Below are 16,791 nucleotides of genomic sequence, written 5' to 3' on the forward strand. Positions count from 1 at the left end.
ACCTTGTCTTGTCATCGTATAGTTTTTTTTTTACGCAATTGCGTGACTTTTAAAGGTCTTCTTCTGAGATTTCCACCAGTTTAATGGTTTTTGTTGCGCCGCCTTGACGTCAAAATTCAATGTAAAGTCGTTGTCAGATTTTTATTGTTTGGTAAATATATGTGTACCATATCCGTATTTCAACTCGAACATCAGTGAAACTTAATCAACAGTTAGTCGCAAAGAATAGCAAAATGAACATTTTTAATTTGATTTCTTTTATCATTAACTGTAAGTCTACGGACACTTATAAAGTAGATGTTTAAGTTGTTAAATCTCCGACTTCATGGCTGCGCCGGGTACCCCGACTACCGACTTGTTTATCTACTGTCGTAAACAAAATATTTAATATTCTTTTAATATCACTTTGTTTTATTATTTGTTGGTGTTTCTTCAGTGTCTATGCCAATTTTCACCATAATTCGTCACTTAGAAAAGAAAATAATCGATTTGTCTCAATAATTTCCGAACAACCCTCGTACGATGTCTAAATGATGTAATATACTAATAAATTGAATAGATAAAAATGTTGCTACAATTTGCGTTCTATAATACACAAGTGTCAAAATCTGTAACAACATATATTACAACAGAAAAATTTTTGGTGCAAATATTAAAATGATTATCTTTTCCATCCAAACATCATCCAACTTTAATTAAGTGTTAACCGGTTTATGACTATCAATTTAGTACTAGTAAATGCCGTTGTTTCTTTCTTCCAACTGCCTCCATATACCTTTTCCTAATGGCTGAGTCTAATACCCATGGTTTATTGGTGGTTCCCAGCAAGATCACCCCATCATTATCCACTCCAACACCCTGCGTCTGGGCCAGGAACTCGGTCTTAATTCTACGAGCTGATTCAGATTTGTTCTCAATATGCGCATCACACAGTGTGTCCACTTCGTCAATGAATATAATACTAGGTTTATTTTCGCGAGCCCTCACAAATAATGCCTTTACCAATCTGAAAATCATAAAATATTTTACCTCCATTTTTTGGTTTTTCTACCATGATTTTTTTAAATTCAAGAATGTGAAAATCGAATGTGAAATGTAAAAGAGAGGGGGAAAATTCTAAATAGATACCTATTATTTATTGTATTAAGAAAATTGAAAAATTATTTTTCACTTTTACTTTCTCCAGGCCAACTTGACACTAAATCTGACAAGGACACATAGATCAATGTGGAGTTGTTTGCCTCGGTAGCCACTGCCTTGGCTAGATAGGACTTTCCAGTACCAGGGGGCTGAAGTAAGAAAAACTAATAATGGAGACTGACAAACATGGTATTTGTAATTTATGGATGAAAACATTTATATCCTACAGATAATATCTGATTAAATCCAAACCTCTGTTTGCCTAATGACACGTAAGTAGCTATTGAGGTCTGACTTATTCAGATTGGTAAAGATAGTTACCCCATACAGTAAAATTCCCCTCCAAGCTTCTCTATTACCTAGAAATACAAACATATATTCGAAAAATTATACAGATATATAGCTATTACATTACAGCTACTGCAATAAAATTCCTTAAATAAGAGATATCAAGAAACAAATTAATTTTTAACATGTACACTACATGTAATTATTCAGTATAAACTATGAATTTAAAGGCCTTTTCAAATATTCAAACGATGAATATGCATGATACCTATAAACAGATGAGGGAATTTTACAGGTAAAATAACAGCCTCTTTAAGAGCTTCCTTAACCAACTGTAAACCAGCAACATGGTCCCACTTTACATTTGGTCGTTCAAAAACAAAGGTACCTGTCATGAAATAGAAAACACTATTAAAATCATTTTCCATATATGTTTATGTCAATAAGTATTCAAATCTCATAGAATATTGTAATGAAGTACCAATGCAGGTCAAATAATCAAGAAAAAACTGATAAATGATTGGCAAACTTCTTTTTACCTGGATATTCCCCCTTTTCATTTTCAGATTCATTTTTCATTGACGATTTCCTAAAGTAGTAAAATAAAAAGATTACGACCACATCTAAATAACAAAAAATGAATGCAAGAAACATTGATTTAACCTGCATGCACCAACATCATCTTACATGTACATTTTCACTAAAAAATAAGGATTACATGAGGTATCATGTCTCGCCCCCAAAATGTATAGTTACAAAATAAGATTGAAGATAGTTGAAATCATGAGTATGCAATGAGTATAGAAAAGGCTATCATCCCAATGACGTCATAATGTTGAAATTATGTCATAACAATTGTCTTATTATTATGATAAATTAATGTTTTGGAGCAAAAGATATGTGTTTTCTGACGGTTTTTTGTTTGCTTAAGTATCGTTGTGAACTATGCTGTGTATAATTATATGAAGAAAACATATATACATATAGCAAGAGGCCTGGGGCCACACCGATCACATGAACAATAGTTACTGTATCATTTTATTTTGAAATGTTTGATTAGGAAACTCTTTGAAAATACTGTAAAACTCTAATATATTTCACGATTTTGCGATACATGAAACAACACATAAAAAGAAGGTTACCTTTTTGGACATCATATCCTTAGATCTAAGATGCATTAACTGATCAACCTTATTATCAAAGGCATCAACGCATTAAAGAGAACAAAATTCTAAAATAAACTAATAATAAAAATAACTAGATTCGATCTCGTTGCCAGCAACGAGTGGGTCTTCCGTCCGATTTTTTAATAGATTAGATTAAACTTATCAATTCAAAGATAAAATCGTAGATCTAAGCGAAAAATAGAGAAAAAAAATTGCGGCACTCGGGGCTTGAACCCGGGTCGTCTGGGCCATGTCCACGACTATATCGACTGAGCTACTCGGGCTCTCGCTTCAGAACTTTGACGCTTAATTTCTCGAGAACGCCTTGATCGATTTTGAAACAAATTACATATTCTGAATCAGTAAAAGGGTCACTATCATCTTATTGGAAAAAATATATAAAAATAAAAAGTTGAAAATTTTCATTTTTTAAATTTGCTTCCGGTGACGACCGGAAGTGACGGCCAATATTCTCGTGACCAAGGTACACGAGGATATTGCTAGATCTATCATCTCTGAAAATTTCAGTTCTCTATCTTTACTTGTTTTTGAGAAACATCGCCGACAAAATTGACTTTTAAAAATCGTAAAACGACGATAACTTCCGACCGGAAGTGAATTTTTTAAAATTGTTCCTGCGGTATAAAATTCATTTGACTAGGCATCAGCCCTGAAAATTTGAAGGAAATCGAACGAGTCATCTCCGAGAAATCGCCTGCACAAAATTTGTAAGACAAAAAAAGAATAATAACTAGACACGATCTCGTTGCGAGCAACGAGGAGGTCTTCCGTGCGATTTTTTGAAGGTTATATGACCTTGACTTTGATATTTGACCCTTTATCTCCTTATTGGGGCAACAACAAAAAATTGATGGTTGAATTTTATAAGGAACATCATTCTCAGCATTTTATTCTATATTGATTTTCAAAATAATGTTTTTTAAAATATTTGTTCTGTTTGAGGTATGTTATTTAAGTTTGGTACTTCTGGCCCCTTAAAACCCATTAAAACCCCTTAATACGGAACACATGATAAAATAATTATAAAATGTTGTTAAATAAATGTGAGATGAACATTTTTGCTTCCTAAACATATAACAAAACATTTTTCAGTAAAGTGCTATGGAAGAAAGACTTTAGAGCCCTTTTGGTCCCTAAATTGAAGGGCCAGCCCCTTTTTCTTGGCATCATACGAAAGTTCTTTTGATATTAAACATATTTTGTTCAACAAGGGTTTAGAAATTCTTTGCCGTTTTTGAGCTATCTGGGATATGACGTTTTAGGGGCCGACCCCTAATCTCCTTATTGGGGCCAGATAACGAAAATTTTATGATTGAATTTTGTTTAAAACATCATTCTAAACATCTTTTATTCTATATTGCTTTTCAAAATATTTGTCCTTTTTGAGATATATTCGATCGAAGTTTTGGACTTTTGGCCCCTTAAAACCCCTAATTACGTAACGCATCATAAAAAATTTATAATGTATAGTTTAACTAGTAAAAGATGAACATTTTTGCTTCTTAAACATATGACAAAATATTTCTCAGTAAAGTGCTATGGAAGACAGACTTTAGAGCCCTTTTGGACCCTTAATTGAAGGGCCAGCCCCTTTTTTCTTGGCATCATACGAAAGTTCTTTTTATATTAAACATATTTTGTACAACAAGGGTTTAGAAATTCTTTGCCGTTTTTGAGCTATCTGGGATATGATATTTAAGGGGCCGACCCCTAATCTCCTTATTGGGGCCAGATAACGAAAATTTTATGATTGAATATTGTTTAAAACCTCATTCTAAGCATCTTTTGTTCTATATTGCTTTTTAAAATATTTGTCCTTTTTGAGATATATTCGATCAAAATTTTGGACTTTTGGCCCCTTAAAACCCCTAATTACGTAACGCATAATAAAATTTTTATAATGTATAGTTTTATTAGTGAAAGATGAACATTTTTGCTTCTTAAACATATTACAAAACATTTCTCAGTAAAGTGCTATAAAAGAAAGACTTTAGAGCCCTTTTGGCCCCTAAATTGAAAGGCCAGCCCCTTTTGACCTAAAAGGACATTTTAGGGGCCGACCCCTAATCTCCTTATTGGGGCCAGATAACGAAAATTTTATGATTGAATATTGTTTAAATCATCATTCTAAGCATCTTTTATTCTATATTGCTTTTCAAAATATTTGTCCTTTTTAAGATATATTCGATCGAAGTTTTGGATTTTTGGCTCTTTTAAACCCCTAATTACGTAACGCATAATAAAAAATTTACAATGTATAGTTTTATTAGTAAAAGATGAACATTTTTGCTTTTAAAACATATTACTGTAACAAAATATTTCTCAGTAAAGTGCTATGGGAGAAAGACTTTAGAGCCCTTTTGGCCCCTTATTTAAGGGGCCAGCCCCTTTTTCTTGTTATCAAACGGAAGATCCTGTAAATATAAATTTTATTTGCTCTATATGTTATGGTAAAATATTTTCAGGAAAGGAGATAAAGAACGAAAACCAATAAAAATTACGTCGTTTTTTAAAACTCGATTTTTGGGTCCAGGCGAGCTTCGACGCCTTTGAAGCCAGACATTCACAAATGCCTTTAAACACATCTACAATCTTTTGTCTACAATCCCTGAAAATTTAAATTCAATATCTTTTTTCGTTTAGGAGGAGATAGCAGGACAAAATGACCCTCTAAAAATCACTAAAACGTCAATATCTCCCGAACGGAAATGACGTCATTAAAATAAAAAATTATATATAAGGTTTTTATCAATATCTACAAGATCTGAAATTTTCACGAAAATCGGTCAAGTCGTTTTCAAGAAATCGCTTGTACAAAAAAGCGTAAGAAAAAAAAAAATAACTAGAGCAAAGCTCGTTGCAAAGCAACGAGTGGGTCTTCCGTTAATGTCGAAAGTAAAGCTGGAAGTTCCTGTAAGAAGCAGAGCTCTCAAACCAATAACAAGAGTAACTAAAAAAAAAGATAAAAATAATCAAAGTATTCCTGGTACGACTTAACAAAATACGAATGATTTTAAGTACGACTTAACAAAAACCTTTCCGATTTCAAGAACGACTTAACCAAAAAAAATCCGAATGTGTTCAAGTACGACTTAACAATTATTTTTGGTACGAGTTAATTTTACTTTAAACATTACGCTATTTTTTAAACCAAGGACGCGGAATGAAAATTTCCGGAAAAACCAATATTTAAACCCCAATAACTTTGTAATGCATCGTCCGATTTTCAAACGGATTTCATTTTTGAACTCAGCATGGAAATTACTGTAAGATGCGTACGTAAAAATTTTAAAATTGAGAAACATGAAAATTCAAAAAAATTGGTTTTGCTTCCGGTTTCGACCGGAAGTGTCCGAATTGAGTTTCCAGCCTTATGTCATAAGTAAAACGGTAGTTCTACCTACTCTGTAAATCTCATAGCTTTATATTAAATCAAAAATGAGAAAAGCTCCGGACAAAATCACTTTTTAAAACGTGAAAAACGTCAATATCTGACGAATTTGATGACGTCATCAAATATTTTTTTCATATCATAGAGATCTTATAGATATACATTAAACCTGTAAATTTCAAAACAATCGATGCAAGCGTTTTTGAAATATTTGAGTTGGAAAAAAAATAAAAAGAACTAGAGCAAAGCTCGTTGCAAAGCAACGAGTGGGTCTTCCGTTAATGTCGGAAGTAAAGCTGGAAGTTCCTGTAAGAAGCAGAGCTCTTAAACCAATAACAAATGTAACTAAAATAAAAAGATGAAAAAATCGAATTATTCCTGGTACGACTTAACAAAATACGAATTATTTTAAGTACGACTTAACAAAAACCTTTCCGATTTCAAGAACGACTTAACAAAAAAATCCGAATCTGTTCAAGTACGACTTAGCAATTATTTTTGGTACGAGTTAATTTTACTTTAAACATTACGCTATTTTTTAAACCAAGGACGCGGAATCAAAATTTCCGGAAAAATCAATTTTTAAACCCCAATTACTCTGTAATGCATCGTCCGATTTTCAAACGGATTTCAGTGTTAGATTCAGATTATTAAGCTCTACCAAATACATATATTTTTTTTAATTGATCAAAAAATTTAATTTTTCGAAAAATTTGAATCACTTCCGGTTTCGACCGGAAGTGACAGATTTTCATTTCTCGGCCCTATTACATAAGTAAAATGACAAATGTAAAATCGGAATGAAATGACAAAATGACTTTTTAAATTTTTTTTTTAAATGACGTAACGTAAAAACAAAAAGGTCGTTTTCAAAGAAACTTTAGGACCTTATATTAGAGGCATAATAGTTGCACATAATCTCTCAAAGTTTCATTTCAATCGGTTATAAACTTTTTGAGTTGTAAAGCCGAAAAGGAGTCAGATACAAAAGATGTCACCTTTGACCTTCCAAACTGTGTGCTTGTTGCACCATCAAATGTCAGAAACTTAGCAATGTAAAGTTTATTATATTTCTGTGAATATTTCCTATGTAAAATTACAATGAATAAACATGCTATTCCATCTAACTGTGAAATAGTTTCTATGCTATCTGTCCATGGTGAATAGTCAACGAAAGTATTCACCGGCAGCATTCGATTTCCCTTTTTTAAACTCGGAACACCTCTGGTATAATCCGATCACAGCATTAAATTCAAAGTCCGATAATTCTAATTTGTTTATCATCAAGAAATTCTGCATGGCCAACAAATTAAGTTTTCTTCAGGATAATAATTAATATATCTATATCTATTTACTGACAGAAAGACAGACTAAGACTGTTGTGTTGTGTGAGGATGACAGACAGTTTATTGTCCCCCTCAACAGCAACTATTTCACTTGGCTTCGCCCATGAAATAGTGGCTGTCTTGGAGGACAATAAACTTGCTATCATCCTCATACCCAGTGAATAGGTATATAATGTCCCATCCACATAAATTTCGAGTTATATAACTTCCCATTTGTAACTTGCAATTTCACAGTGTAAAGTCAACACAACAGTCTTAGCCGCAAGTTTCACCATTCAATTCTCATATACGTATTAAACATTAGGGGTTTTCATATTGCATACCAATTCCAACAAGGGAGATCCCTCTAATGATGATCATTAAAATTCATTTTATGAATCTTAGCAACACTCATAAGCCTTCAAGTACAGCATCTCTTAAGGTGGCTCAAAACACCTTGAAATATTTTCTCAAATCAGCAGAAAATTACTTGATTATGATAGATATCATAATTGATAAGAAGTGTTTAAGTCAAAAAGGCAAAAAATGTGCAAATTTGGATGAACAATTACATTTTCAAAAATTTAATTCAATAAACAGTAACAAAAGCTCCAGGCGGACTAAAACTCAAACGGTTTAGAAACCCAATACTTTAACCATTAAGCTATGACGGTATACAACCCAATCGAACGATATTAAGTGTTCAACAAAACATTTAAATCGCCATCTTGTGAAGTAGTGTCTTAAAAAGTATAAGTCTAGGTGTAGTGATGTACCTTAATTTTACAAAAATATTAACGGGTACTTTATCCGAATCGTCCCTTGCTACCTTTAACTTAGTACATTTTATGAACAGATGTCTTTGTCTTAGAATAAGAAAGCTAATGCAATTCTGAGAAAAAAGTATACCACATATTGACAATTCCATTGAGGTTTAATAAACATATGGCCATTTAAGTGAACCCACCATTTCCAATTTCTTTTACTCAACACTGGTTTACAGGGTTCTCCATAGTAAAACATCTTTACCTGACCTTTTAGAGGTCAATTGTTGTTCAACCACCTTTAATAAGAAACCTTATTCAATACAACATACATCTACATGATATTATCTTGATAAAAGCTTCACATAACTTAGAAATGCCCTTACATGTATACCCACCCCCTATCTTTTGATTTTCATAAAAAGTCATGGTTTGAAATATTTTGCCTAATTTTCTGAAACTTGTGGCAATTTCTATGAGTCATTTCTCACACATGTTTGAAAACAATCATCAATGATACTAAAATTTGATCTTTTTATGTTTCTTGAATGATTTGTAGCATTTTAATAAATAAATAGACAAGTATTCCTGCATGTGATTTCTTTTTTCCATGAAAAAAAGTAAGCTAACAATCATATTTATTAAAAATCTAATCTATTCTGGTTTCTTGTCTCTTTTTAACCATGATAAAACAGTAAGATCAACAAGTTCAACATCAGCCTTAAATAAAATTAAATTCAAACACACCCGGGTAGCTGGAGGCGGAGGAGAATTCCATGAAAAATGTTCAAATTTGACATGTTTTTTTCTCCTTTTTTTATGCATATATACCTTAAAAGGATGAAAATAGATTGTTTCTTGCTCATTTCAAAAGTAATAATCATTGCTGGTGTTATTCAAAAGTCAAATGTACATTTACATATCCTACATGTAATCTTAATGGAGAAAACTGGAAAGAGTTGGGTGATTTTTCAACTATGTAAACACATCTAAATATCTTTATAAAATAAAAAATGAAGGAAATATAATTGCTTACTTTTATTGAAAAACAAATTTTCACAACAATTATATTTCTTTAAACAGCCTTAATTTTGTTTTTCATAATTTCTTATCAAACATGAACAAACCACAATAGGACATGATGCTTTCTTAAAGTTCCATTATTGTTCATGCATTATCCGATTTAATTTGAATTACCGGTACATAGTCTGTAGAACACAGGGAATATGCATGTGGGTAGAGGTGACAGGTTAACCTCAAGAGCTGAAACCACAAGAATCAACAGGTAAAAGCCATGTGGTAACAAGAGTCTGCTTTAAGCTGAAATGAAAAAAAAAAATTAGCTGTGTTAACATACCATACTTGCCAACCTCCAACATGTGAAAATCTGGTCATGACCAGATTTTGAAAGTAAAAAATCTGGTCATAGCGTGTAACGACATTCACGACATATTTACCATGCGTTTCATGGGTATATACAATAGAAATATGTGTTAAAACTTATGTGTAATACTTTATTGCAAAGAAGCATTTTAACTAACAGTTGCTGATTTTGAATTTTGTAAAGTGATCTGACACAGAAAATGGTAGGTTGTGTTCAACTAAAAAAAAATGCAAAAAGAATTTCTGCTACATTAAACTTGCTTTTGAACTCCGTAAATGATGGCATGAAAGTTATAAGTGACTTTTGTGTATTTAAAAGCATTCTATATATACGTACATGACTTAGCGTTTTTGAATGTTTAGTCAGATCATTTTGGGCACAAAATCCAATATTCAAATGTGCGTTACATAGAAAACAAAAGCCTCGTTTTGTACTCGATTACTTTGTTTTACCTATGGGAATTCATTTTCTAAGATATGTTGTTAGGTACAAAAATATCGTTTTCTTTTTGTTGGTTTTGATTCCGCTGGCCCCGATGAAGACCTTTTCTTATTGGAAGCCATCCAATTAATGATTTACACCTTCGCTTAGTCAAAACAACTCACGATAATAAGTACACTTAATGTGTCTGTTATAGCCATCGGCATTGTTTACGGGTTACGTATTCATAACTGGAAGTCAACCGCGCAACGTAATTTACGAACCAAATCCGGAAATCGGGAGATTTTCGGGTTGTTCGACAAAAATCGGGTGAAAAGCATGACCCGCCGGGTCATAAAAAATAATCGGGTGAAGGGTTGAAAAATCGGGTGTGACCCGACGAAATCGGGTCAGTTGGCAAGTATGTAACATACATGTACTTGTAATAGCTGTGTTTACATTAACATATACATAATATTTTTGGAAAAAATACACTGACCATGCAGTGTTATAAGTATGACATATCCAAATACCGGTATATGACATTAACATTTAGCCAGTACAAAAACAAAAATGTGCATATCAAGTCATAATATCATACCATTAAAATAATTTCTTGGGTATAGACATATCAGATTGGGAGAGAGCGAGAGCAGGAGTGAGAGAGAGAGTTTGTTTTACTTGAAGTGCGACAGCAATATTTCAATTCATAAACTACAAAGGAATATTACCAATCCAAACATGCAGTGTCAAAGTATAAGCTTCTGGTACGTGTATACCATGTTTTGTCAATTCTACTGGGGTTTATTGCGAATAAATTTAGCGAGGGTTTTTTTTTCTTACGAATTACATGTTTTAAAAACAATACTATGTATAATGCGCATAAAAATGAGGGATTAATAATACATGCTCATTTTAAAATTCAATGCACTTTGGATTTCTTTTACAAGATCGAGATATTTTTGTCACAAAATTAAGTTGCCCTCTGACAGTTTCAGTCTTTGCCAAGATTAAAAGAGAGAGAGAGAGAGAGAGAGAGAGAGAGAGAGAGAGAGAGAGAGAGAGAGAGAGAGAGAGAGAGAGAGAGAGAGAGAGAGAGAGATCTGAGGCACATGCAGTAAAAATTATTTACATGCTATGTAGATGTGATATGCATGTAAAGCTTACCTAAAATGAATCAATATGTATAAAAGATAATCTAATCTCTCAAATTACAATGATTCTGTGAAATACTTATATCTTGAGAAGACTGTTTAATAGATATCATGGAACATTGACCTAAATTCTGAGCTTGATATAATTTGAAATTTGAGACTTTTCATCTCGCACTCTGTTTTACATGCCTGTTACACAAGCAATAACCATATATAACAGAGAGCGAGACAAAAGGTCTAATTTTAATTAGATTGAATATTTACTTTGTCAAACATATTTATTTAATTAAACACAAGCATGAGTTTTTTAATTTAAAAATTAAGTGAAGGCGATATGGTAAAGATCTGCTATATTTAAATATTTAGGGTAAAGTTATCATCATGCAAACATGCACTCTAATTACAACATTCTATTCTTGTGTACCTTAGGACTCCCACCGCTTTTAATTTTAAATTCTTCATGCAATTTACCACTGATATCCTCTCTTCACTTGCCTCGGATAGTCTTTTAAACACCATCACCAGTCCCGTAAATTCATGTGGTCCATTTTGTTTACATGTAAAAATGGCGACTCTCGATCTCGATGTAAATTCAACATACTTGATTTTCCGAGGTCGGTAGCGTGTTTTGGAGAAAGTCTGAGGCAAATAAAGAGTCGATATTAGTAGTAAATTGCAGGAAGAATTTAATGGTACTAATGTTTTCAAAGAATTTGCGTATAAATAAGGTAAATCAGTCCAAAACTAGCGCACGTTTTTCTGCGCAATAAATATACATGTACAATTTTTTCAATGGGTGGCCCTGAAGCTCTCCGGTCTGTCAATATTTTTTTCCCGGAGAGCTACAGTTCTGCAGCTACCGTGAAAATACACTGGACAGATAATATTCCGAGATTCCGCTGACTCCAACGCCCGCTTTTATATTGTGATGTACTTCAAAAGCGGAGGTAAGAGTCAGAGGAATCTCGGATTAGATTGAAAAGTGCAAATACTTTGAAAAGAAAAAGTCAATACGACATATCCTGTATTGAAACATACCTTTATAATCTGTCATACGTTAGTAGAGCTGAAATTTCCACTATCGACGTCTTGCAGGCCATGCTTCTTTTAAAAATGTAGACACACCGCTATCAGCTGTTTGTTCGCAGTCAAAACAGCAGCTGCGTCAAAACATGGCGAGTTGAAATGGGGAATCGTACGATAATTATTTCGATTAAAACTAATAAGACTAATAAAAACTAACAACGTAATTATCGATCGAAATAATGAAATTGTATCGATAAACACTTTAATTAACTATTAAAAAACAGAGTCCGGTTTTATGACCTGCACGAATTGTTTTCAGCAGGAGTTACTTTCAGTGTGAATTTTACACTATTTTTTAAACCAAGAACACGGAATCAAAATTTCCGGAAAAATCAATATTTAAACCCCGATATCTCTGCAATGCATCATCCGACTTGAAAACGAATTTCAGTTTTGTATTAAGCTTTGCAAACTCTACAATATGCATATAATTTTGTGCTTTATATATAGTTTAATTATCAGTACGAATTGTTTTCAGTAGAAATTACTTTCAGTGTGAAATTTGCACTATTTTTAAAACCAAAAACACGGAATCAAAATTTCCGGAAAGATCAATTTTTAAACCCCGATATCTCTTAAATGCATCATCCGATTTGAAAACGAATTTCAGTTTTGCATTTAGCTTTGCAAACTCTACAACATGCATATAATTTTATTATTCGCTCAAAAAAATGAAAATTCCGAAAAATTAGAATCACTTCCGGTTTCGACCGGAAGTGACAAAATAATTTTTTTTGTAAATTTGCCATAAGTAAATCCGCAGATTTACAATCACAGAGAATTTCAAGTCTTTATAAACAACCGTTTATGAGAAAAGTCCTGGACAAAATCACTTTTTGAAATTTTTAAAAATGACGTAACTAGAAAACGGAAGTGACTTAATGACTGAAAGTTTAAAATCTTCAAGGGACAAGTATTTAACATTATCCCTGAAAATTTCTTGCAAATCGGTTGAATAGTTTTTGAGATATAAAGCAAAAAAGAAGTCAGAAGGAAAAACAAGAAGAATAATAATAATAAAAAAAAACAATAGAATAACAAGAGGGTCTTCCGTTGAAAACGGAAGACCCTAATAAAAGGGAAAAAGAAACAAAGCAATAACAATAAGGTCTTCCGTTGGAAACGGAAGACCTTAACTAGATTCGATCTCGTTGCGAGCAACGAGTGGGTCTTCCGTCCAATTTTTGAATAGATAAGATTAAACTTATCAATTCAAAGATAAAATCGTAGATCTAAGTGAAAAAAAGAGAAAAAAATTTTGCGGCACTCGAGGCTTGAACCCGGGTCGCCTGGGCCATGTCCACGACTATATCGACTGAGCTACTCGGACTCCGCTTCAGAACTTTGACGCTTAATTTCTCGAGAATGCCTTGATCGATTTTAAAACTAATTACATATTCTTAATCAGTAAAAGGGTCACTATAAGGTGTAAAAATTTCAAAGAAAAATATTAAAAAATAAAAAAGTCGAAAAATTCAATTTTTCAAATTTCCTTCCGGTGACGACCAGAAGTGACGGCAAACAGTCTCTTGACCGAGGTTCACAAGAAAAACGCTAGATCTATCATCTCTGAAAATTTCAGCCTTTTATCTTTACTCGTTTTTGAGAAACCCGACAGACAAAATTGACTTTTTAAAATCGTAAACGGACGATAACTTCCGACCGGAAGTGTTTTTTCAAAAAATAAAAATTATATATCAGCTTTAGATAAAAACACGTTTATACTGAAAAGTTGGGCGTAATCGAGTCACTAATCTCCGAGAAATCGTCTGCACAAAATCGGTAAGAAAAAAAAAGAATAATAACTAGATTCGATCTCGTTGCGAGCAACGAGTGGGTCTTCCGTCCAATTTTTGAATAGATAAGATTAAACTTATCAATTCAAAGATAAAATCGTAGATCTAAGCGAAAAAAAATAAAAAAAATTTGCGGCACTCGAGGCTTGAACCCGGGTCGCCTGGGCCATGTCCACGACTATAACGACTGAGCTACTCGGACTCCGCTTCAGAACTTTGACGCTTAATTTCTCGAGAATGCCTTGATCGATTTTAAAACTAATTACATATTCTTAATCAGTAAAAGGGTCACTATAAGCTGTAAAAATTTCAAAGAAAAATATTAAAAAATAAAAAAGTCGAAAAATTCAATTTTTCAAATTTCCTTCCGGTGACGTCCGGAAGTGACGGCGGACATTCTCTTGACCGAGGTACATTAGAAAAACGGTAGATCTATCATCTCTGAAAATTTCAGCTCTATATCTTTGCTCGTTTTTGAGAAACCCGACAGACAAAATTGACTTTTTAAAATCGTAAACGGACGATAACTTCCGACTGGAAGTGTATTTTCAAAAAATAAAAATTATATATCAGGTTTAGATGAAAACACGTTTATATTGAAAATTTGAGCGATATCGACCCTGCCATCTCCGAGAAATCGTCTGCACAAAATCGGTAAGAAAAAAAAAGAATAATAACTAGATTCGATCTCGTTGCGAGCAACGAGTGGGTCTTCCGTCCGATTTTTGAATAAATAAGATTAAACTTATCAATTCAAAGATAAAATCGTAGATCTAAGCGAAAAAAAGAGAAAAAAATTTTGCGGCACTCAAGGCTTGAACCCGGGTCGCCTGGGCCATGTCCACGACTATAACGACTGAGCTACTCGGACTCCGCTTCAGAACTTTGACGCTTAATTTCTCGAGAATGCCTTGATCGATTTAAAAACTAATTACATATTCTTAATCAGTGAAAGGGTCACTATAAGGTGTAAAAATTTCAAAGAAAAATATTAAAAAATAAAAAAGTCGAAAAATTCAATTTTTCAAATTTCCTTCCGGTGACGACCGGAAGTGACGGCGGACATTCTCTTGACCGAGGTACATTAGAAAAACGGTAGATCTATCATCTCTGAAAATTTCAGCTCTATATCTTTGCTCGTTTTTGAGAAACCCGACAGACAAAATTGACTTTTTAAAATCGTAAACGGACGATAACTTCCGAGCGGAAGTGTATTTTCAAAAAATAAAAATTATATATCAGGTTTAGATAAAAACACGTTTATATTGAAAATTTGAGCGAAATCGACCCTGCCATCTCCGAGAAATCGTCTGCACAAAATCGGTAAGAAAAAAAAAGAATAATAATAATAATAATAATAAGAATAAGAAAAGTGAAAAAGAAACAATAGAATAATAGAAGGGTCTTCCGCTGAAGACGGAAGACCCTAATAAGAACTAGATTCGATCTCGTTGCGAGCAACGAGTGGGTCTTCCGTCCAATTTTTGAATAGATAAGATTAAAATAATCAATTCAAAGATGAAATAGTAGATCTAAGCGAAAAATAGAGAAAAAAAATTTGCGGCACTCGGGGCTTGAACCCGGGTCGCCTGGGCCATGTCCACGACTATATCGACTGAGCTACTCGGACTCTCGCTTCAGGACTTTGACGCTTAATTTCTCGAAAATGCCTCGATCGATTTCAAAACAAAATACATATTCTGAATCAGTAAAAGGGTCACTATCAAGTGTGAAAATTTCAAAAAAAAATATTAAAAAATAAAAAAGTCGAAAAATTCAATTTTTCAAAATTTCTTCCGGTGACGACTGGAAGTGACGACGGACATTCTGTATACCGAGGTGCACCAGGAAATCGATAGATCTATCATCTCTGAAATTCTCAGCTCTCTATCTTTGCTCGTTTTTGAAAAATCTGAGAGACAAAATTGACTTTTTAAAATCGTAAACGGACGATAACTTCCGACCGGAAGTGAATTTTCAAAATCTGTTTCAGGGGTATAAATTTCAGATAACGAGGCTTTAGTCCTGAAAATTTGAGAGAAATCGATCGTCCCATCTCTGAGAAATCGCCTGCACAAAATTTGTACGACAAAAAAAGAATAATAACTAGAGCAAAGCTCGTTGCAAAGCAACGAGTGGGTCTTCCGTTAATGTCAAGAGTAAAGCTTGATGTTCCTGCAAGAAGCAGAGTGTTTAAATCAATAACAAGAGCAACTTAAACTAAAAGATAAAAATAAATACGAATGATACTATGTACGAATTAACAAAAACCTTAACGATTCTAAGAACGACTTAACAAAAAAATAATTCCGAAGGTGTCAAAGTACTTAACAAAAATCGAATTATTTTTGGTATGAGTTTGAACTTTACGCTTTTTTTGAAACCAAAAACGCAGAATCAAAATTTCCGAAAAATCAATTTTTAAACCCCGATATCTGTTATGCATCGTCCGATTTAAAAATTGATTTTAGTTTTGAACTCATCATGAAAATTACCGTAGGTTACATATGTTTAATTTTTAATATTGAAAAACAATGAAAAACTAAAACAAGAGGCAAATGGGCCACATCGCTCACCTGAGGAACAAAAGGTATGATAAATTCAGCTTAATGGTGTCACAATGCAAACTATCTGGACAATGTACAATAATACATGTAGATCCTGTATAAATAAAATCCATTTCCCCCCCCTAAATATTCTTATGTTCATAATCATTAGTTCCTTTTCTAAAAGGATGATTTAATATTGATTTTATAGTCATATCGCATGTTGAGTATTGCAGTTCTCAAAAAGATCCTTAACAATAGTTTATATATGGGATATAAACCTACATCAAACTCTGAACCTTCTTGTGAG

General features: G+C 33.0%; 1 protein-coding gene across 1 annotated transcript in view; it reads right to left on the bottom strand.

Moving 5' to 3' along the window:
• Positions 1 to 16,791, bottom strand: part of LOC128190147 (vacuolar protein sorting-associated protein 4A-like) — an 82,672-nt gene that overhangs the window by 41,511 nt on the left and 24,370 nt on the right. Inside the window, exons 5-9 of the mRNA XM_052862064.1 lie at positions 1,968 to 2,017; positions 1,697 to 1,816; positions 1,462 to 1,499; positions 1,173 to 1,289; positions 776 to 1,008 (exon numbers count right to left, since the gene is read on the bottom strand). Of these exons, the coding sequence (XP_052718024.1) occupies positions 776 to 1,008; positions 1,173 to 1,289; positions 1,462 to 1,499; positions 1,697 to 1,816; positions 1,968 to 2,017 (558 nt within the window). The remainder of the gene's footprint in view (positions 1 to 775; positions 1,009 to 1,172; positions 1,290 to 1,461; positions 1,500 to 1,696; positions 1,817 to 1,967; positions 2,018 to 16,791) is intronic.

Source organism: Crassostrea angulata, chromosome 6, assembly GCF_025612915.1.
Source record: "Crassostrea angulata isolate pt1a10 chromosome 6, ASM2561291v2, whole genome shotgun sequence".
Lineage (NCBI taxonomy): Eukaryota > Metazoa > Mollusca > Bivalvia > Ostreida > Ostreidae > Magallana > Magallana angulata.